The sequence below is a fragment of the Nilaparvata lugens genome, chromosome 1 (genome assembly GCF_014356525.2).
Source record: "Nilaparvata lugens isolate BPH chromosome 1, ASM1435652v1, whole genome shotgun sequence".
NCBI lineage: Eukaryota > Metazoa > Arthropoda > Insecta > Hemiptera > Delphacidae > Nilaparvata > Nilaparvata lugens.
The window spans coordinates 83,625,681-83,649,804 of record NC_052504.1 but is presented as its reverse complement, the minus strand read 5'-3'; the positions used below and the strand labels follow the sequence as shown (position 1 = coordinate 83,649,804).

Sequence of the window (24,124 nt, the reverse complement as noted above, 5' to 3'; positions counted from 1 at the left end):
ATGAGTACCAGGCTGAAATTTCACAAAACTATAGCTGCACCAACCCTTCTATATGAGTGTGAAACTTGGGTGCTAACAGGGTAGACTACAGGCTTCGGAAATGAGATTTCTTCATAGAATCTAAAGCCCCGCACACACACATCGATTTTTCTTCGTACGGTATTTTGCCGTCCTTGTAAATTCTATTAGATTAAACAGATTATTTCAAAGAGATGTTTGTCAAGTTCCGTTTAATCTGGTAGAATTCATAAGGACGGCAAAATATCGTACGAAAAAAATCGATGTGTGTGTGCGGGGCTTATGGGTGCAGCAGAGAAGATCGTTTGAGATATACTAAGATAAGAAAACAACTCAACGTTTTCTCTGTAAACGAAAAGATATCTCAGAGTAGATTGAAATGGTACCAGCATATAGATTAAACAGATTATTTCAAAGAGATGTTTGTCAAGTTCCGTTTAAGACAGGTTAGTGAAGTTGGTGCTCAACTACAACCAAGAAGACAAGAGAGACCGAGGCCGTCCAAGAAAAATATGGGCAGATATGAGGTTCGAAACAGGAAAAGATGCCTAAACCCTTAAAGTTTAAAGAAGAAGAAGAATGTTCACTGTCACTGTCTTTGGGAATCCAGTTCGAGTGTAGAAATCTTAAGTTAGCGATCAAGGTTTCAGGTAGGACTATTTTCATGAATACTGTTGTAGATTTTGGTGAATACTATTGGTAGATTTAGTAGTATGCGATTTACCGTTGTGGTGTGCGACGCCAACGTCCTGCAGCAGAGTGGCTACGAGGTCTGCCTTCTGGCGCACAGACTCGAAGCGGCGCGGGTCGAGGGGCGCGGCTGTCAGCGGCTGGAAGCCCGCCTCCGTCACGCAGAGTGCGCCCATGTTGCCCGTCGCCACGTCCTGGATCTGCTGCAGGGCTTGCTCAACCTTGTCCTACCGAAAAACAACAGAAAAAGCTCCTTAGGAAGATCGTAGAAATACCCTTCACAAAACGTTCAGTTAGCAAAATGTTATTCTAATTACAATAGTTTGTTTGATTTTTTTTAGTATATCTCTATTTGGACAGTAGGATCAGGACTTCCTATAATACCGGACCTGCGCCTACAAAAAAATCGGCAGCCATAGTTGGTGACGGGCATTAATATTTTTAACGCGAACTAGATGAACTGAGATTTCGACAAACTGATACCCTCCCAAGCATCTGATTAGCGATTTTTTCTTGTTGAATATTCCTATAAGTCCACCAACTACGGCAGCCTTTTTTTCTTTTAGGCTCAGGTCCGGTAGTATATAGGAGGTCCTGGTAGGATACAGAAATAATAAGCATAACATCAGCTGATCAAATGTGAAATGCGCGTGTTCTTGGCGCGTAAATCTGTGAGCAACTTTACAAATCACAGTCATCGAAGGATGAAAGTTTTATGGTGTAGTAGCCGCAGTACCTCCATCGCAGATCAACGCAGATTGCCTTACCGTAGATAAGACAACGCAATAATTATTGAGAACTGGTGTCAAGTGAAAATATCTCTCATACATTCTCCAAAGAATCAACTGTGATAGATACGGAAGCAGTATTAAAATTTTTAAGATAAGTTATTCTGGTTATAATCCAGGCAACGAATGCTCAAAAAAACTATACAGGAAAACGTTTGGAAAACACATCTATGAGCTCATGATTAGCACGGATTTTTTCAATCAATCGTTAAAAAGTTATAAGGCCAAAAAGATGAAAAAATCGAAGCCGGAAGGGGTTTTCTTAAAAATGTGACACTTTCGAGAGCTTATACCTAGAAAACTGAAAGAGATATGGAAAATGTTACAGATGGAACTTGTAGGCCGATTTGTAAGCTTTAATTTTGTATTCGACGAAAATTTCCGAAAGACGCATTTTGTTGGAGATATGTGCAAAAAACCAAAATATGGTACCTTCAAACCACCCCCACTCCTTTAGCACGGGGGTAGAAGTGAGGCCTTTTGATAAGTTTACCCGCTTTCTATCCTTAAAAGAGCTGCGGGGTCAAAAATTGTGTTCCAAACTTTTCCCTTTATAATCTTCCGTTGACTGGACTATTAGTATAGTATGTTTGAAGCAGTTTGATTCCAAAGATATCCAATGTATCTCGCTGTTGCAGTGATAGATGTGAGGGAGAATTTCAGATTGTACACAAAAAGTCGTGAAAGGCCATTAGTTTCAACAGTGATTGACAATTTCGAATCATTTGAAATATTATGTTATTGATAATTCCATGGAAGTAAATAAATTCCAATCTAGTGATTGGAGTAGTTGATATGGAATTGAATTTGACATTTCATATAAAGTACTGTAATAGCAAATGAATTAATATTTCTCTTAATGTTTTTCCATGTAGCGTTAGTGGAAAATCAATTAGAAATAATAGCATTTCCCACAAATAATAACATTTTTTTTAGAAGAATGCTATTTTTTGTAACACTAATTGGATATTTAAGAGGTCCTGAACCCTTTATACTAGTTGAACACTACTCATAATAAAATGAATGAAGTTAAGAGAGCCCTTAGTTTAATTAAGTAAACGTGTACTAGTTAGTTTTTCAAGTAGCTCACTGTGAAGAGCTAAACACTGAATAAATGTATAATTCATGTTATGAGATACAATAATCGAGGAATAAGTTATACTTTTCCTCATCATTTCTTGCAAAATATTAATTGATTAATCAATTAAAAATATAAGCTCAAGCATCAAAGTAACGGCAAAAAGAGGCCTGAGAAACGTCCGAGGTAGGCTACCCGTAATCAAGTTTCTAGTCCAAGCTGCATAATTAATCAAGCAGCGTGAAAGCCATTAATCATCTGTAACACTTTTTCCTACCTTACGCAACTTGCCAGTCTTTGTATTACAAGCAGATACATTCATTTAGGATTTTGAAGATGCGAGTGTAGCTGAAATAAAAGCAGAGCCCAATATTTTGCAGTTACAAAATTATTGTGTAGCTGGCGCAACGTAACAAAGTTTTTTGAACTTAGTTTAGAAGTTTCTCTTCCAAATAACCACAACCATTAAAAGAGAATTAATGTAATCGTGCAGTAAACAAAAGCTCCGAGAAAGTACAATAATAATTTTGAAGCCTGCCAACCAGGAACTTCGATAAGTTCTCGGCAGAGAGCGAATACGGTAACGTCTTGTATTGTTCAACTTTTCTTCTGTGCATCAAACTTTTCCTGGTACAGAGAGATTTCCACTCCGGTATCAGTAGCCTATAACAATAAAAATATTCTCTCACTTCCTAATACCTTCACGAAAAATTGAGGACTGATGGAGCTCAGTAATAAACTTGATTGATTTGAGAGATAACTTTCGAGGAAGGAAGTATTTGTTCTCAGCCACCACTTGCTGTCTTAGTGAACCAGTGTGTATGTATTGAATCTTATCTTCTTACAAATGATTCAACATTATTATCTAGTTTTCATCACTGTGTTATAAATTGAAAATACTATGGATTAGCATTTTATATCATATTTAGTATAGTATATCCTGTAATAGAATATATTATACAAAAGCACATAGTTCAATCCACGAAAACCGCCAGTTGTTCCAATGAATAGTATAATGTATTTGCTATGATGTTCACTTATGTAATTGACTTGGGCTTTTATTGGCTTATTTGATGAAATATCCATACATTAAATGCCAGTTAGAATGAGAATAGAAGCCATTGATACAAATTGATTAGGTAAAGGATCGATATTCAATATATTATGCGAGGCGGACTGAGAATCGAAACTATTATTTATACATATTGAATTCATAAAATGCAACGTGTACAATAAAATTGATTAAATCCGCAAAATTCCAGTATTTCCCAATGTGATCAGTGAAAGTGAATGTTCATCACTATCTTTGGAATTTGGAAAGCATGTTTAGAAGGCTCAAGAAGGTTTGAATTGTGCTAATATATGATAAGAATTTCTTCCACTCTTTCATTCTCCACATAAAGGAGCTTATTTTTTACAATAGCGGAAGCTATTCATTTGGTATATACATTTAATACAACTGAGTATACTTGACATATATAATGTAGTCGATTATACTTCATGAGGAATTATATTTCAGTGTACTTGAAACATATTATTGTAATCGATTATCTTGAGTAGGAAAATACTTTCTTATCTCTCTTAAGTAGTTGAGAATCCTAGAAACTGAACTACGAGTATTGTGTTTTACTGTATTTGGAGCAATTAATTTTATCTACATGTGCGCTTTGTAAAAATCGTCAAACTAAACTACTGTGCAAGGACTAATAGGTATCGTATATAATTTGAAAAATGTGAATGGTTATATGGAATTGGAACTGACATTAATGTAGACATTGGTGATGTAGGCAGTGGGGTGACCGGGGAGCTGCGGGGCCACAAGGGGGAGGCAGAGCAGCACCATCAGACCGGACCACCGGCCCATTTCCTGACCACATCGGATCTGAAAAAATCACAAACCACATCCTATTAGAAATAGTATTTATTCTGTTTGGAGAGTACAAAGTTAGGAGTTGAAGAGTACATTCGAAAGTACAAACTTAATTTATTATTATTGTACTCCACGTAAATCGTAGAACAATCGGAGACGTAGAAATGATTAACTATTTATTTATTACAGAAAAATTTAATAGCCTTGTTTCAGAATCTCAATATATTTTTAAAATCGTTAAATGGTCTCGCACTAGATCAGGGAAAACGTTATTGAAGGCATTGAAGGATTTCACATGTTCGTTTTTGAATTAGTTATAGTAAACTCTGTGATGCTGTTATTTTCATGTCATTTCATTTCTTATATTCTTATAAGATGTGTTGAATATTTATGGGCGTGGTAAGAGTGTGAACTTTATGGTTGAAGTGATCAAGATGAAGTTGAACTATGTAGGAGAATTTTTTGTTGATATTGTGGTGGACTGGTGCTATATTACAATCGAAAAAGTATTGAATGGATACTAAAAATCAATGACAATTGAAAATTTAATTAGGATGGGAACTGAAATTTATATCAGAATCCAAAATCAAAATTGAAATAAGAACTAGATGAGTTTTCCTTTATGTGAGCCACATCATCATTGTATATTAGTTTGAGAATTTATAGAGTTATCGTAACTTCATTGAAATTTTCGGCTTCAAATCCACTGTCAAAATCGAAAAATTTCAATTTTTTCTTGGATCTCACCAAGAAACTAAAACTCGAAGTCCATCGGAAGTGAGTTGCACCAATATAGTACGGTAATCTATATTCCTCGAGTCATTGGGCGAAAGAAGCTAGGCTCGTATCACCAATACAAGCAATCGCTAATTGGATAATCAAATGACATCAAATTTGATATGCCATTAAATGCAATCAATAATAATAAAATACCAATCAATTAAAAGCTTGAATGTCATTGTAATATTAAATAATTCTATGGAAGTAGTCTTCGTAGACATATTTTAGAAGATGTTCACAACAAATAGAGTGAGGAAGTACATTTCTAATTAAAATTGGTGGAGAGAAGTCTAAACACCTGAAATAGATGTAAAGTTCAATGCAATCTAGCCCATATAAACAGATAATCCAAGATATTCTATTATCTTCCAAATTTGAGAAAAGAATTGTCCTCATGATAGAAAAGACTCCAACAGTCCTTTATCCCTCAACTATTGGACTTCTTTTCTTGACTCATGTAATATTGGAGAACATTGTGTGTAACAGGTCCTTTTCACTACTAAAGGCACTAACCTAATCGTTGACAGGAGGATTTCGGTTTGTAGCCGGGGTCTATGGGGACAAGCTTATTTCGAATGATTAATGTATATTTCCCAGGCATTCAACAAACGGAACAAGTCACGGAAGCTATAGAAATGGCTTCGTCATATTTCCAAGGAACAAGAATTCAAAGATGGCGCCTGCTCTGTGTTGTGGTTACACCGGAAAGCCGCAATTCAAATATGTTCACTATTCAGCTCAGCTCGATGCGGATGAATTTTCCATGTCAGCCGAGTCGAGATTTCGTTTAATGAATACAGCTCTATTATTCACATCAAGTTTGACTCACAAAATTAGCTCCATAAATAACTTTACCATTCCCATACTCCATAAAATAAGAGATGACGTTTTGAACGCTTGAAATTCAAGAACTTTCTTCAACCATGCAAAATTGACTTTTTTGAAAACATCTTCAGAGTGAACAAGGTGAAAAATTGTAGCGGAAGATGTGACAGGTATGCCGTACAACCACTGAACCACGATAGTATGCTTTGTATTGTGCAAATGTTTTAACAATTTCAATACTTTCTTTGTTCCCCACAATGACAACTTCTCTTTCAACACATCAAATTGAAACATCATCATCTTAAAGCTCCGTTCACACCAAAGTTATTAACAAAAATGTTAATTTTTTCGTCCTTATAGATTCTATTAGATTAAACGGAGCTTGACAAACACTTATGCACATCATGTGTATGATAAGCTATGTTCAATCTTATAGAATCTATAAGGACGGTAAAATAATAATTTTGTTAATAACTTTGGTGTAAACGCAGCTTAAGAATGGAATCATTCTTTTCACTGGAACTCGACGTGAAAACTATTATGGAAGTAATTGATGGTATCATTTACAAGGATTTCACATAAGATGCTGCTTCAAACACAAGTTGTATCACATAGCACGATAAATACAATATCATACAGTTTCAATTTCGAATTTCATGTATAAAATTTATAATATTGAATACAAATTGAAATAGAATTTTAAATGTCAATGTATTAATTTTTAATTGAATTCCATCACAACGGTCGTATCGAATACACTAAATCATCCAGACTTCAATTTCCGTTGTTTCTCAACATTAGGAAGAATTCTCTCTTTCAGAGCAAATGGGATATTTCTTCGTAAATTTCAACTTAAAGTGTTTTAGTGTGAGTGGAACACACCGTTCCATAAATATACTAATCTACTGCTAATTATGCTAAAATGTTCCAAATTATTTTAGGAATCTGCAATCGTCTGTCAGAATAGGGTAGAATTACTTTCTTCAACTCTACGATACTATCACTGTGAACTGACATGAAGAGATATTCTTGATGAAATTATCGAATGATAAAACGATATACATAAAGTAATAAGCGCTTTACTCCCCCTCAATTTTCAATACAGGTACCTACTGAAATATTCAAATAATATCAGGGATTTGACCATAATTTAATTAAATCTTCATGATGAATGTTGAGAAGGAGGCTTATTTTCTACTTGATAATGATTTCAATATAATATACTGCTACATCCAATTATAGAAAGTAGCTTATGAAAGTGGAGATTTTATAAATTAATGGCAGAGGTTGAGAGCGAACACTGAGCTGATAACTGAGCATTCAACAAGTGAGTTTTGGAGATAGAATGATAAATTAATTAACAATTTAGATTATGATGATGATGGTGACGATGATAATGCTGCTGATAATGAATACCTAATACTCAGTGAAGCGTACATGGATTCAATCGCTCGTTCCCCCAGCTGTGCAAATTTTTATACTTCAGCACTCACCCTAAATGGAAAGTTTGCTCCAGTCAACAGTGCGAGGGAAAGTTTGATTGGTTTCTGTTCTATCAAAATTGAATAATAAAGAGGAGCAACGAACATCCATTACTGCGAATCAGTCATTGCTAATACAAAGTTATTGAATTTCAACCCCTTTGAAACTCATCTACTTGGAAAATGTGTGCGGAAAAGGAGGCGATATTTGCAAAATGTCCTTGAAAATCTAAAACCTCTTTTACTGGAAATTTTCTATCAACCTGTTAATCTACTGAGGTGTATCGACACAAATTGTTTGCTATGAGTATGTTTGTATGTTATGATTATTAATCATTTTCACGATAGTCTACGAAGTTATTGTAGTTGGAAAAAAGGGAGTAGGTCGTCTGGAACACTTTTTATTGTCTTTTTTCTTTAGGGATACTTCTTATATAGATAAAATATAAAGCTCAGTACCCTTTTAAATTATGATAACTGTGATGATTGTGTACTGAGATTTATATTTTATTTATTCGTCTGGAACTTGTATGGAATGGATTTTAGTAAATATGTTCCTTAAGTTCCAAACTCCAAAAGAGTTGCAAATCGATAGAAATCAAATGAGTGAAATGATTCTACATTGATTTGGTCTAATGAAAGTTGAAAATATTCTTGAAATTCAATGTTGATTACTTATTATCATGCGTTTCGGTCTTAAGAATCAATACTGAGCTACTCAAGTCCATTGCATTGATTAGAGTTGCATTGGGGATCCATCGTGTCTCCTATGTGCAATCAAAACGGAGTACTAGACCACGACGGCAACTTGTTTGATCAGAGTACTGTTGGATCAACCTGTTTGATCAAATAATGGAGAACTGATCAAGGATCAACGTTGATCTTGGCTAATGTAACCGAGTGACTCCACCCGGGCGACGCCCTAGGAAAAGCGAAGAGAAAATTGTGAGAGATAATGATAGAGTGAGTGAGTTTTCAAGGCTGATGTGAATCCCTATTCCAAAACATTTGTAACCATTAATTTCGGTTTTTGTAGAAGAGTGACCTTGTGAGTGACTCCCTCATGCTATAAGCTAACGTCATCAACGAGCCACTTGTTTGATGTGTTGATTAAGGTGGTGGAGCTGATGTCGGTTATATTCGAGTGAGTTCGTTGTAGAGATGAGTTATTGCCGCGCACTGGCCGTCATAAGCACACCAGGAAGGTGGTCGCTTCCACTGATGGACAAACAGCATTGAATGATGTCCACAGTTAACATGAGCAATGGCTCCGTTAGGGGTGGTGGGCAGGAGAGAGGGAGGGGGAAGGCATTTGCGCAAGGTCATACATCAATTCTAGTCCCTTTCGATCCTAAACCCCCTCCCCCACCCAAACAACTTCCAACACTTGTACATTAATTTCCCAGCACAAACAGCTCAGGCCTATACACAGAGAAGTACTGTAGTTGGTGGTTTATGAATGTTTGTGTTGAACAAACTGCAACAGAGAGGCAGGGAATAATATGCTGTCTATCTAAAATACATTATCATCCCCATGTTACATTGTTATGATGTGGTAATTGAAGCTACCCAAACAATTGTTTGAAAATAATCGTGTCTGTGTCAGAAAACCTTGTTCGAAATTTAGTAGTTGGGATCTCGACTCCTATGAATAATTATTTGCAAGCTTGTAATCAGAAATCAACGCTCATCACATTCTGTCCAAACTTATAAAAATAATCAATCTCTTCTTTCATATCAATACCAATTCTTCAAGCACGGAGTAGTAAACAGCGTTCCATGTTGTTTATCTTTTCCATGATTCGAGTCACCTAGTTTCGCCCAGTAAGTACCAACAGCGAACTTATTAATTGCGAACTTATCCCTGACCTTGCCGGTTGATATTCCATAAACTTCAATATTTAATGTACCTATGTTGTTATATTAGAGATTGAGATTGGTTTATTTTCTTCATCTTTTAGTCCATTGATCTGATTAACTTCTCATAGTAACAAGCCTCACTCAAGTACAATTCAACTAATTTCTCTTTCTCTTGATTCACCTCATTAACATAATATTGATTTTTTATTCTTTATTGAATCATACATCATTAAAATGATGGGGAGAGAAATAAGGTAACCTTGTGCTATTCCTCTCCCAAATTTAGATAAGGATACACATAGTCCAAAATAGGTTAAGTCTTGATGTTGTTCACTTCACTAAATTTTCAGTCTTTAATAATATTTCACAAAGTAGATTTTCGAATTATATGCTTCAAAACACAACATAGAAGAAATATTTCACATTATTATCACTAAAATAGGAAATATTCACATATTAAATAAATAATTTTGAAGGACCAAAAAAAAGTGATTCTAAAAGCATAGCTGTTGTTGATATTAATTTGAAATACCTCGAAAGCTATTCTTTATTGATTCATACGATAAGTACATCATTAAAAAATATATAGTCTATGATGCTGAGTTTCACCATTCAAAATCGAATCAAAGTTGAACTCGCTTTGAGTGGTCATCAAATTACTTCAGAGTGTATAATAAATAATAGTGTATAATAGAATATATGAATTATTATCCATAAATTTCAGTTTCTCAAGTAGAAAATATGAATGATAAACAAACTCGACTGGAGGAATCCACTTGTTGAAGAACTGATTGTAGTGATGTACCATAATATAGTTGAGCTCAGACATGAACTTACTGTAATATTGCATGGTTGTTTTTCATGATAATAAAAATTTTAATTGGTGAGGAAGATATCAAGTACGAGACATGCAACAGGGAGTCATTACCTATAGTTTCCTACTTCAACAAACTTGTAGCTGGAGCGAGAGTTTCAATATTGTACTATATTCTATGAGCCACTCAACTCATACAGTAGTTCTACTCAGATAATGAGTTATCGTGAGTGAATCTACGGTGGATTTGACCTAAAACGTCACCCAATCATAGAAAAAAGAAGAATTATTCTGCGTTTTCTTTCCAGAGTGATCCAATCTAGGAGAGCTATCACCTCTTATGTGTGAGTACTGAGGGTAAGCATGCTCTAGTTATAATCGTGAAAGGAAACAAGTCTCAAGTCCTCCATAAAATTAGTTTGGAGTAATCAAGTTTTGTTTTATTGGACATTTCAATTCAATTCCAACGACTCTATTTCTATGAAATTTTTATTCTACACATTTCAACTCAGTGATTCTTCATGAATAAGGGCAAGCCACCAAAGGCTTTTTTTCAGTCGACAGGACAGGAATCTCACACGATACGCCAACCAAATCAGCCGATCGGAGAATCCCTGTCAAGTCATGCTGACTGAAAAACGCCTTGTGTGGCTTCGCACTAAGAGTTTTTGAAAATAGAATCGAAAATTGAGGATTTTCAACATTATACAAAATGGTGGACTTGAAAACGCTGCAGTTCACAGAGAACAATATTATTAATTATAATGATTTTCAATGGAAGTGCATTATTTGCTCTTCTATTTATAAAAATAATATCGGGGCACCGAGCTTCGCTCATTATTTATTTATTAATAAACAGAACACAATTCTTTAAAATGATTGGGGAAGGACAAACAGGCACAGCCCAAAACTGTTTTTCCCCGAATTTTGATTTATACACTATAAATATTCCAAAAAGTAGGTTATGTTCCATACACTTGAATTCAGGTCAAATGTTCAGTCCAAACATTTGAAAACAGAAAAGTTCTAATTTAGATTGTCTACGAACCAAATTGAATAACAAAATAACACTCACAAATCACTTAAAAGTGTAAAATAATGTTTAAATTTGAAAATTACTCTTATTTAGAATGATATACCATGTCATGTCAACAAATCAGATTATTTTGATCAAATCGATTAGAATTTCTAGATAGATATTCTAGATCGATAGATTGATTGCAAATATATGAACAGCTGAAAATAATTCTGTCTCTCTTCCACACAGGCACTCACATCTTCTGTTATCGACAGACGACGAAATTATCATCTGTTTTCCCAATGATGAATAATTATTATCCTTTTCATGTCCTTCAGCGAGTTTTCCCAGGGATGAGACCTAGTGCAATCGAATTTTTGTATCATACAGCTACTATGTTCCAAATTTCGTAAAAATCGTTAGAGCCGTTTTCGAGATCCGTTGGACACACATAACCAGATAACCATATAACCAGATAACCAGATATCCAGATAACCAGATATCCAGATAAACAGATATCTAGATAACCAGATAACCTCATAGCCATATACAGAAATTGCTCGCTTAATATAATAGGATATCATCTCTAACATTCAGAATAGTGATATTGAAATGAATGAATTCAAGAAGTATATTACTTCTTATCCAGTCTGTTAGGAAGTATTGGGAACTTAAAGTTAAAGCTCCCTATTCGAATCAGAAGTATAAGTTCCCTGCAACAGTCTCAATCTGCTAAACTTGTCATCATGGGAAAATCGAATGTGGAAGTAAACTCGTGCTGTTGAAAAGATTTTGTCTATCTTACGATTCGTTCAGATCGACTGAGAAGTATGGAGTCTCTACTATCAGGGGAATGACAAAGGAGAAGTTTACTCTTCACGTGGTATCAAGGGACGCGTGAGTGTGTAGAGATAAGAAGAGAAAAATATTATGTTTTCCTGCCCTGCTTCAACTGTAATCTCGGGAGTACATAGTCACAGACTTCTTGTGAGTTCACTCTTCAGCCGATACTTGTATTTTCAACGATGAGCTTCAGTCGAGCTGTTGGGCTCTTGACACCACTACAATCGATTAATCTACATCAATGGAAATCAATTGAATGGAACAACAATATGAACAGTATCCCACACTCCCTATTGACATCGCTCTATTGTTGAATGTGAATTTGATTGTGAAAACGAATCAGGCTGAAATCTTGAAAGTTATTTGGTAGTATTAACGAATCATATCCACAAATATTATCGATCATATCCACAAATAAATAAATAAATATCGAAGAGTGATTAAGGGCCGAATTCACAAAAACGAAAACTTGGTTTGAGCGCCAGTTGATTCTAAATAGACAAAAAACATATCACAAACCCAATTCGAAATCATCTGACTTGGAACCAACTGCCGCTCAAACCTAGTTTTCGTTTTTGGTGAATTCGGGCCTTAATCCTATACTATTAAACGAGCAACTTCTGTTTATATGTTCATATGTTTGGATGTATGGATGTTTAGATGTTTATATGTTTGTATTACACCGGATCTCGAGAACGGCTCTAACGATTTTCACGAAATTCAGAACATAGGAGGTTTATAATATAAAGATTCGATTGAACTGGGTCTCATCCCTGGGAAAACTCACTGAAAAACATTGAAAGGAAAATTATTATTCATTCTTGGGAAAACAACTGATAATAATGATTTCGATTCCTGTTGGTGTGTGGGACTTTGTCAAAATTATGACTCAGCTGTTAAACTTTTGTAATCATTCAATCAGGTACTTGGTGCCGATTGCAAAAAAGCCGGGTTATTTTCAATTCTGATTAATTCCAGTAGATCCATCTTTTTGAAATGGTCTTCTCTGATTTGGTTCACGTGAAGTTAATCGGGATTAAAATTTAACCGGCTTTTGTGCAACTGGGCCTTTGTTATGGAAATTTTCTCATTCCTCTGGGAATTAATCTCAATCTACTGTAAAATAATAATAATATCGAGTGACCTGGCTGGCTCAGGTCTGGTGTCAGAGTTTTCAGGTCGCAACTGATCAATTTCAGGGCCTCTGACATGACCTAACGACTGCTTTTTAGGCAGCCGGGACCGACGGATTTAACGTGTCCATCCGAAACACGGGAGCGGCCCGAGATAAATATTTTGCCCGGGCCGGGATTTGAACCCGGGCCTCTGAATCATGAAGCCAGCATCTGATCCACTCGACTACGGCCACTCCTCAATCTACTGTGATTTGATTATTTGATAGAACATCTCTTTATGAATGTTATCATAATTATTTCTTCTTTCGTGATTTTTATGCTTTTGTAATCCAGAGCGAAGCTCGGTCCCCGATATTGATTATAATCATAGGCTCAATAGATCTAGATTAGAATAGAAAATGCTCTATTTTGCAAGACTGAGGATTTTTATGATGAAGGAGCGTTTAACCATGAATTCCACATAGGCCCATAATATTTGGAGAAAAAAGAACATCATAGTTTTCTGTAGTTACATAATTACTCATTACTAGTAACAAGCTGTTAACTTGAAAACTACGAATTTGTATGATGAAGGAGCGTTTAACCATGAATACCAAATATAATATCTGGAGAAGGAAAGTATATCCTAGTTTTCTGTATTCATATAATAACCCATTACTGGTAATTAACAAGTTAACAAGCTGTTAACTTGAAAACTACAAATTTGATTATTTCATTCAAATACTACTCCTTAGAAATTAAGCTTCGAAACAAGAGCTTGATCGCTATCTTGGGCCTCATTTTTGTGGGTGATGCCCACATAATCTTATCGTTTGTGCGAGGGTGATAGTATGTGATGATCAAACGTCCATTCCCACGGCCACGACTAACCCACAACCAGGCAGCGCTAGCAGACTGAAGTTGCGACACTGTAGTACCCTTAGAAATGATCAAAATATGAATCAACAATGGATAGTAGTTTTAATTTGAGATATGAGTATAGAGCTCATTGAAGACTTCGGTGAAACTTCTCGAAGTATAAGTTTATTGATATACAAAACAAAGCCTCACAAACATTCCAAACACTTTATATCCCAGTGTCATAAATGTAATGACGAATCTTAAATCTGGTGTCAATCAACTACGTTGAAGATTGATATTTAAAGATTAATTACGCTTGTTTGGTTCAGTCCGATCTTTTTCAACAATTTAATTCTCTTGCTTTAGGGGAATCATTGCCAGGTCTTGTTGATCAAATATGAAGAACATTATTTAGCCCAGTCAATAAAGGTTTTGTGTCGGAACTAATTAGTGAAAAGCTGAAACTTTACCCAATGTTATATTGGTATAAGAGAAGTTTGTACACAAAAGTCCCCAAAGTTCCCCCTCTTGCTTACCCCCCCACCCCCTTTGAAGTTGGAAAAAACAGGTAGTTACTACAAACGCGATATCTCAGGTACCAATCATCGGATAGAGTTGATTTTTTTTCAAATGGTTGGTAATATAATAGTCTAAAATAATGATTCTATTCACTTTCACGATAAACCCAACAGTTATCCTGATAAAAATAAATATATCTAAAAAAATTGCATTTTTACAACTAAATTTTTTATTATTTCTCAATTAACTTTCTTGTATGCCATTTTATCGAGAAAAGCCTCCAACAAAGGTTATAGATCTATTCTGTCTCAATCCAACGATGTATAATTTAGCATACCAACGATAAGAAATATTGCGTTAGGAGGGGGAATAGCAACGCGCTACGCTTTGACGCGACCCTTCATTATCATCATTATTATTGCATGTTATATGATTAACACATTCACTCGGACGGAAAATCTTTCTTCAGTTGTTTTATATGTATTTTTGGGCGCTTAGCTCAAATTTGATACTACCAAGCTCATTAAACCATGAAGAAGGGGGGTAGAGGGGGTCCCTCAACCCCCAAAATTAGATCTCAGTGTTTGGCAGTAGAAGCATTTCAAAAGCATATAAAGAGAGCCAGTTTTGGTTCGGGGGATTATTCCTAACCCTCATTTAGGGTTGTTCCATCATCCACCACCTATGGACCCGCCGTGTCCCGGACTGGCTCAAACCGGCAGGTGTCAAACACCATCACGGACCGCCCACCCACCACTTAAATTAATATTCACACTATATACAATAGTCATTCTCTCAAAATCACTCTCCCTCTTTTTCCTTCTCCTCCCCTCCTCCTCTTCTTTCTCTTCTCCTCCCCTCCTCCTCTTCTTCCTCTTCTCTTCTTCCTCCTCCTCCTCATTTCCTTTTCTTCTTCTTCTTCTTCTTCTTCTTCTCTTCTTCTTCTTCTCTTCTTCTTCTTCTTCTTCTTCTCTTCTTCTTCTTCTCTTCCTTCTTTTACTGTTCTTGACAATCCAATTCAATCTCGTGATCAATAATTTCATCAATATTAGGACTATTTTCGCAAGAAAGACCATCACAGTGCTCACACATGGCAGAGCAATCAAGTCCCACTTTCCGACACCCACAATATTTAAGACATGATGTCTTACAGCTACAAGACACAAGGTGCAGAAGGTCATCAGGTGCAAAGGGTTTGGTGCTTTGTACCGGTTTTAAACTTTTCTTGTGATCACCATTTTTCTTCACCATTTCCATCTTCCAGCCCCAATCTGTAGCATCCATTCTATTTCCAAGCCATGTCTGCACTTGCAAATACACTCTAAATATATGTTGATGTGCAGCTTCAGACGTTGGAGGAAGCTTAGCAAGATCAAAATTAGATCTGAGTTTTGATTTTCTTGCTAGTTTTGTAAACATGAAGTAACGTGCTTCATTGAGGCTTGTGTGCTTTTTCTGGCCATACAAATTCAGAATAAAATCTTCACCATTTCTTTTCAGTTCTTCTTTAGATGAATTTTCACAAATGAACACTGATGCTTGTCTTTGAGCTTCTTCTGATTTTTGAACAATTTCTAAAGATTTTATTTTTCCAAGGCCGAAAAAAGAAGAAGTTGTATCACAGCCTGTTATTGCATAAGCAAACAGTAAAAGCTTCCTTGTATTTTTCACCTTATCTATTATCTTTGAAATGCTGTAGAACACTTTTCCATGCAATCTTCCTGTTATCTGTTTGCAGAAGTAGATTTCTTGATTCTCAGGGGCAAGAGCTATCAACAGTATCAACAAATCAGTGTCTGTACCATACAACATAACAGTTTTGTGTCTCTTCAGCTCCTCTATTCCAGTCGTCACAATGGAAATATCAGCATCGTCTTTTGCAACAATTGTATTGATATTTGAACTTATAAGCTCTTCAGAAACTGAAAATATAAGCTTCTTCTTGTTTCTTCTGTTGCCTAAAAATTCTTCCTTTGATGTTAAGCATTTTGTGTTCCTATCAAAATCTATGTCATTTGAGGATTTTTTTGCTGCTCTTCTATTCTGCTCTTCTTGTTTAGTTGTACAGTCTTCTGGATAGCCATCAAATACAACCGTTACATTTTCTCCAAAGTTTTCTACAACATATTTTCGATAAATGTGTATGATATTTCCATAAGTGGAGTCTTGTGGCCAGGGAACATAATGAAGGAGAAATCCTCCATCAATAATCACACATAAATTTGTTTGATCAATTTCTTCTTCCTCTATTACAGCATCTTGAAACACTTTCAGGATAGATGATTTAGTTCCTTTTCTTAGTGAAACATTGTCGAAGAGAGATGGTGGATGTGAAGACAGTTCATATTCAAGATACAATTTCAATTTTTGAGAGCTATCACACACACAGAGTATTCTATTGAAGAGCTGTTGAGAGTTGACTGGTATTTCTTTGGATCTGACTTTAACTAATTTGTGTGCTAGTTGGGTCTTAACCATGTCCTTTCTTTTTAATGTCAGTTTCCCAAATGATTTTCCTACCATTGTCTTCATAGCAGCACAACCTATGTCATAGGCTTGGTCACAGTTGACTGACTCATCACTGATGAAACCAGATGATAATGAAACTAGCTCTCCAGATTCCTTATTTAATGGATTGTGTTGTCTGAACCATGTGGTGAACTTATCAATATCAGCTTGGTCTCTGAGTTTTCTTGACTTTCTCAGCTCAACATGTTGTTCACTGTAGGTAATAGAAATGTCTAAGAACTCCTCTAATGCTTCATTAATCTTTATGAAGTATGGTGTCCCAAGAATCCATTTATTCACAGTACTTTCATTCATTCCCCTTCCATGAGTGAGTCCTCCTACAGATTTCATTGGCCTCATCAGACATTGCTCTATGCACATGTCTGTCCATGTTCCTGACCAGTATCTTGTTGTTCTTTTCACAGTAAAATATCCCTTGTTGATGAAAAGATCTAATTCTTTTTCAGAGAGTTTTTCAGTTATTTTGGTCATTTCTTGGGCATAAATATGTGCAGACTTTGCATAAGGCAAGTGGCCTGATGCATGGAAATATGGAAGCATATCTGTTGTGCATTTTAAATGCATAATCCAATCTCCTGTCCTCTCAGCATACACAAAATTAAGAGCTAAATCTATAGTGTGAAAAAGCTGCAGCCACAACTTAGCTGTCCTGCTTGTCTTTTCAATGGTTTTCATACATTCATCCAATTGATTGAGTTTTTCTAATAGCAAGGGGTTCTCTAATGCATGTTTTGTTGACATTTCTCCTGAAATAATTTTTCTACATACTTCATCAACTTCATCAAAACAGTGTTGGATATCAGGAAACTGCTCTCTAGCAATGTTCATTAGAGCTGCTACTGTTAGTGTAAATGCTCGAAGACATCTGTCATAAGCATGCCCATTCATCATATGACTTACTGTAGCTTTTCCATACACTGTGCCCCAGAGATCTTCTAGACCACTTCCTTCCATAATCTTCCCAATAGCTCCCATATAAGACATCAGTAAATGAAATCCTCCCAAACGGACAACAGTTTTCGATATTTTACTGTCTTTATCAGAGGCACCTACTATATCCATAGCTTTTAAGAAAAGAGGCTGATCAAATGTAACAATACAGGTTTGATTTTGTTTCTTACTTTGGTCAGCTGCAAAAAGCAATGCTGTGTAGATGGTTGACATATTGCTGGGATCCAAATTAATAAATGGTACTGCCATAATGTATGTTGTTTGACATTCTGCTGAGTTTGTCATTAGGTTGGTCATAAATCCACTCCACCCAGGCTGTGAGTGTACATGAGAAAGCCATACGAAGTTGAGGGGATGCAAATATTCTGAAGGTAAACATGACACACTTCCAACTTCTTTCAGTTTATCCAAGTCTTCAATGATCATGTTAGACAGACCAGCATTTCTTTTCTTCATTGGATACACATACTCACGAATACTTTCAATGTTTTGAAATGATCCACTTGAAATCCTCTTCACAGTAGTTTGAGTTTGGACACAAGAACCTGGTGTGATGCACTGAATGCCTCCCATGGAATGAAAAGTTCCTAGTCCATCTAAGGTTCGAATATTTACGTCGGCATTGTCAAAAACGTGTTGAAGAAATCCATCAGGTTCAATAATTGGGGAGCCAGCACTGATTAGTGACGTTATGTAAGTCGAAGCTTCGTTGTATGATGCACACACTCCCATTGAAGACAACATGTTTATTAAATGTTTAGAACCATACAGTCGATGTAAAGTCAAAGCTAGGCTTGTCTGTATAGGTGAAAGGAATGATCTTGGTCTCACAGCAGATATTATAGCATGACTTATAACAATACATTTCTTATTGACTTTTTGTGATTCAATTGAATTCCTCTTCTTTGTAACCTGTGACATGAACATTTCAAGAGTCTCGGGGATGAGATTTTTTCCACCTGATTTAATTGTTTCCAAATCTGGATACGAATTGAAGTCATAGGTTTTCCTTTGTATGTCTTCTCTTATTATTGAGGCAGCAGCTGAAACAATCCTCTTCTTCTCTTCTTCTAGATCAAGAACCCTGTTTCTATACCAATTGTCCACAATTTTATGCACATTGTCAGTAAGGCAGAAAACATTCTTTTTACCAGAAACATTTGTTAATGTTAGTCTCTCTTTGAAATGCTCTTGGAGAAGCTTTCCTAAGTGTTTGTCAGAATAAGCAGCATCATCATCAGCTAAAGATTTAAAAATATCCTGAACTTCTTTTATAGTATATTGGCACTCATCATTGTTTTCTATATAGTTACATACTTTGGTAAATGTAGAAGCTAATTTGGTTTGAGGTCTACCTTTTTGTGTTTCAATCGGTTTAGATTTAGTAAATTCTGTGTAGCAATGTTTGTGATAGCGCGCTTCTGCTGCTACTAAGTCTATTGCACTTAGAAGTCGGGCTTTTACATTTTCACCCCATATGTCACTCCTAACGTTGCACTTTTGTAAAAAACTTTCTTTGAACTCGATCGTCGTTACTTCGTGAAATGGTTTTCTATATTGAGTTGGAATTTTAGAGCTGTAATTTGCTGATTTTCCACAAATAAAACAACACAACTTAAAATCAAAATTGTCCTGATGGGTTCTACGAGTAACTCCAGTGGTTGATGTACTGGGTTCATTTTGTTCATCTAGTGTCTTTATAGCTGCTTGAATACTCGAAGGTCTTGTGTATTGTTGCCTACATAACTTGTGTAATTTAATAGTACTCTTTCCTCGTAGTTTTTCATGTAAACTGTCTCTTCTTTTTTTGCTGGCTTCAGAAATAGCATTGATTCCATTCTTTACAACTACAATATTGTCATCTAGTTTGTTACCACAAATTAAACAATTTAAGTCCGATTCATCCATCACTAATTGTTTCAAACTTGTTTGGAGTAACAGGAGCACATCACGCCGAACTGATATTTCTACAAAACTATATTTTTGTGTGTAATCACTCAGAAGGGATCACAAATAAATAAATTCATAATCGAACTGTGTGAAAAAATTGTCACCATCAATGCACTAACTACGAAAAATCTACCACGTGTTTCACTATGAAAAATTACGAAAAATCTACCACGTGTTTCACTATGAAAAATTACGAAAAATCTACCATGTGCTTCACTACGAAAAATTACGAAAAATCTACCACGTGCTTCACTACGAAAAATTACGAAAAATCTACCACGTGCTTCACTACGAAAAATTACGAAAAATCTACCACGTGCTTCACAACGAAAAATTACGAAAAATCTACCACGTGCTTCACTACGAAAAGTCTACCACGCACGTCCGAACTTGGCAAACTTCCCTCTGAAACTGACATGAGGGATGAGAATGCCACTCATACGAGAATGCAAAGAACGAGTTTCTTTTCTTTATTTAGCAACAAAAACAATATTGAGAGGAGCAACGTTAGCGCCGCACCCCTACTGCCCGGCCCAGCCATAATAATAGATGTCATCTATTTCTATGGGCCCAGCTCACCACTGTATTGTCAAAATGTAGCATACAAAATACTTAGTCTTTTGTATATAATATAGTTATATGTTATATAGTTATGCTATGAGCCTCACTCTGCATTTGTATCTTCAAAAATATCCATATTATGCATTCTATACAACATCTAGTCACAATGGTTCTCTTAAAATCTAACAATATAATTTTATGAACTTAAAGCCACAAAAACAAGCTACTTTTCTATTGAACATAAAAACTATTCTATCAATCTGAACTATGAGTATTGAAGAATAAAATATAACTGAGAATCTCTCGTTTTTCAAATAGACGCATGGCTTGTGCGAGCTTGATGTGAGGGGACCGCGTAGCTCGTAGCGTAAAAGTGTAGCGCGTTGCTATTTCCCCCTCCCAGAGCGACATTTCCGATTTTTTGTAAGCAAGATTTATATCGTTGGATTGAGAAAGAATAGATCTTAAACTTTCATTCAAAGTTTTTTTCGATAAAATTGCTTACAAATAAGTAAATTGGGAAACAAAAATGAGTCTAGTTGAAAAAAGTTCATTTTTTTAGATGTTTTTGTTTATATCAGGATAACTATCATTTTTATCGTGAAAAAGCATAGACCCATTATTGTAGACCATTATATTAGCAACCTTTCTAAAAAAAATTCAACTCTATTCGATGATTGGTTACTGAGATATCGAGCTTCTAGTAAACATCGACATTTTAACTTAAAAAGGGGGTGGGGGGGGGAAGCAAGAGGGGTAGGGTCGGGGACTTTTGTAGGGGAACTTCTCTTATACTAATGTAACATTGGGCAAAGTTTCAGCTTTTCACTAATTAGTTCCGACAAATGCCTATTTTTTGCCTTCATTGACTGGGCTATATTATGATGATCAACGATATAATCACAGAACCTAAGCTCTTGAATCTTTCAGGAATAAAAAAATGAATTAGAATCAAAATATAACCAATTCCAAGTTTTGCTTCCAACGTTTTCTCCAAAAATTCAAGATTCTTGATACAATAGAATTTCTAGATTGATTTGAATTAATTAATTAGGATTAAATTAATTGATAAGGATTGCAATATATGAAGGTGGATAGATGATAGATGAAAACCGTTGGTTCTACTCTACAAAGGATAACAAAAAGCTCCTCCACCAAATTATTTTAAAAAATAATTGTGTATCATTGAATCAATAAAGAATAAATAATAGTTGCATGGATGGAGGAAGATAGATGAAAAGATGGATGAATAAGATGAATGAATAGGAATAACAATAGATGAAGGATAAAGGATAGCAATTATTAGATCAAATCCCAATTTTCCATTAAGAGGGAATTTCTCTCCAGCTGATATTATTTAACAGGAAGCACACAGGGATAAAACATGAGTCAACAAGTTACGCGAAAGAGAGTAAAATATCTGGGAACTGAGCTGGAATATTCTAATCCAGCTTTCACAGAGGTGATTGATGTGGAAAAATGTACGTAGCGAAGGTAGAGATGATGAGAGATGGATTAAAACAAAAGGTATTTGGAACAGTCGAGAAAGTTTCACATTTTCAGTGCTTGAGTATTCGAGTTTACGTACTGTAATACACACCATATAATGGATTGAAACTCGACATGTTGATGGGGTAGCTTTGAGTTCCTTTGTAATAAGCACTTCAAACATACGTTCATGCATTTTCAACAAGCGTTTTTTCATATTGGCTGTGTCAGATATAGTGTGAGTACTGTATATCAAAATAGTATCAGAGGATCAATTTCGTGTTATTTTCACTCGTTAAGAAGAATAGTGTATCTTCTACAATATAATGTGTCTGTTTTTTTGTGTAAATTGTTCTTTTAATAAGTGATATCAGAGACAAATATTCTACGTATAAACTTGAATTTTAAAAAACACTCATGGAGTGAAAATGCACGATCGTTTCGACCTGTTGTTGGTCATCATCGTTCGACCTGTTGATAACAGGTCGAAACGATCGTCACTACCAATGTAAGTGCATTTTTACTCCATAATTGTTTTTTTTTTTTAATTCAAGTTTAATTTTAATAGTGAATAAGTGTGGATATGCAACAGAGTAATCTAGGTATCTTTACTAGATGATAGTAACTTGAAATGGATTTTGATATTTGGACTGTAGTATGAATTTGAAGAAAGACAAATTTTGTACATAGGCGTTCTCATATCAGTTTAATTATTTTACATGACTAAATAAAATAATAACTAACTGTACATGACTAAATCAAATAATAATAGCTGAATAAATAATAATATGACTAATAATATCAATGGAGTTTGAGATAATTTACTATCAAAACCGAAGAATAGTAGAAATGCGTATGAATAAGAATTTAAAAACATTGCGAAAATTAGAATGAATGCTTCATACTTTCAATGAGATATTACACAATCACACAAAGTTGAAATACTCAATGGGTAGAAGAAAATGATCATTGTCTTGTCAAAAATTATCGCTCTGTATCCTCTCTTTCTCTCTCATTCACTCTCTATCTTTATTTCTCTCCTTTCCATTATTTTACAAACTCCCTCTCTTATCTGAATCAAGTAACATTTCTTACAGTCTTCTCTGTTATCACATTCTCTTGTTCATTAACGTGGGTCACATGAATATTATTGGGATAATTAATTATAGAGAAGGGAATGAGCAATATTGTTTTCGCGCTCCAATTCAAGTTCTAATGAATAAGCCAAATAAATGAAGTATTTCCTACTTCCTATGCAATCAATATGCCTCTCATATCACGAATATGACTTCTATGTGGAAGTAGAATTGAGTGAGAGGAGACGAGGTATTGAACAAACGAGGTGATATTGTCCTGTTGGCGACTAAAAATCAGAGTTTCAATTCCCATAGGTCGTTCAACAACGGTGCTTGGAACATTGGCTATTCATTGAATTGCAGTCAGATGGTGAAACATTGTGTTGATTAGTGTGCTCATGAGAAATCGCAATAAAATTACTGGTACCGTATCTAGTGACTCCAAACAAGCCCCTCTATTTGATTTTTGATTCTCCTCCTCATCTTGCAACAATGTATGAGGTTTCATTCCAATATCACACTCCATCCTATTGCAAGAGACCTTTTTAGGGTGGTCTGAATCCTGGAATCATATAAATCCTTTCCATCCTAGAATCGTATTGTAGTGAAGTATTCAACTAAGATCATTAATTCCATGAGTATTTGATCACATAGGTAATCAAAAGTTCATTGTCAATTCCAAATTTATTTATTCATTATTGACACTTGATTATTGTAAGGGAAAATCATGAGAGGGGTTCGGGAAGCTGTAGGGGTTTGCCCCGTGGACGCACTGATAAGCTATCGCTTAGATAAGTTGAGATCCATGTGCCTGCTATTCTACAGTTGTGAGGATGACCACTTGAAGATCCTCTAAATATCATTATTTTTATGGGTTTCAAAATCGCTTCGCGGTGTTTCAGGATCCACTTAAAGCTGTAGGTCAACTCACCTAATGTCATCTAATCATAATCACTTTTTGTGTAGTTGAGAAGTTGATATTGTTTTAACCTTTTTCATTCAATAATCA

At 35.4% G+C, this 24,124-nt stretch overlaps 2 protein-coding genes across 2 annotated transcripts in view; both read right to left on the bottom strand.

Moving 5' to 3' along the window:
- LOC111060577 (probable G-protein coupled receptor CG31760) overlaps nt 1-23,562 on the bottom strand; it is a 47,936-nt gene extending 24,374 nt beyond the window's left edge. Inside the window, exons 1-3 of the mRNA XM_039445601.1 lie at nt 23,543-23,562; nt 4,337-4,456; nt 743-935 (exon numbers count right to left, since the gene is read on the bottom strand). Of these exons, the coding sequence (XP_039301535.1) occupies nt 743-935; nt 4,337-4,438 (295 nt within the window). The 5' untranslated portion in view covers nt 4,439-4,456; nt 23,543-23,562. The remainder of the gene's footprint in view (nt 1-742; nt 936-4,336; nt 4,457-23,542) is intronic.
- On the bottom strand, nt 15,544-20,225 carry LOC120356635. The gene is made up of 2 exons (XM_039445594.1): nt 17,081-20,225; nt 15,544-16,938 (listed from the first exon to the last, which is right to left on the bottom strand). The coding sequence occupies exons 1-2, from the start codon at nt 19,946-19,948 to the stop codon at nt 16,921-16,923; spliced, it is 2,886 nt and encodes a 961-aa protein (XP_039301528.1). The 5' UTR covers nt 19,949-20,225; the 3' UTR covers nt 15,544-16,920.
- Nucleotides 23,563-24,124: the final 562 nt, after the last annotated feature.

Bases quoted from the DNA above. Each gene is read 5' to 3' on its own strand.
- LOC120356635 (XM_039445594.1), bottom strand. From the start codon at position 19,948: ATGGATGAATCGGACTTAAATTGTTTAATTTGTGGTAACAAACTAGAT.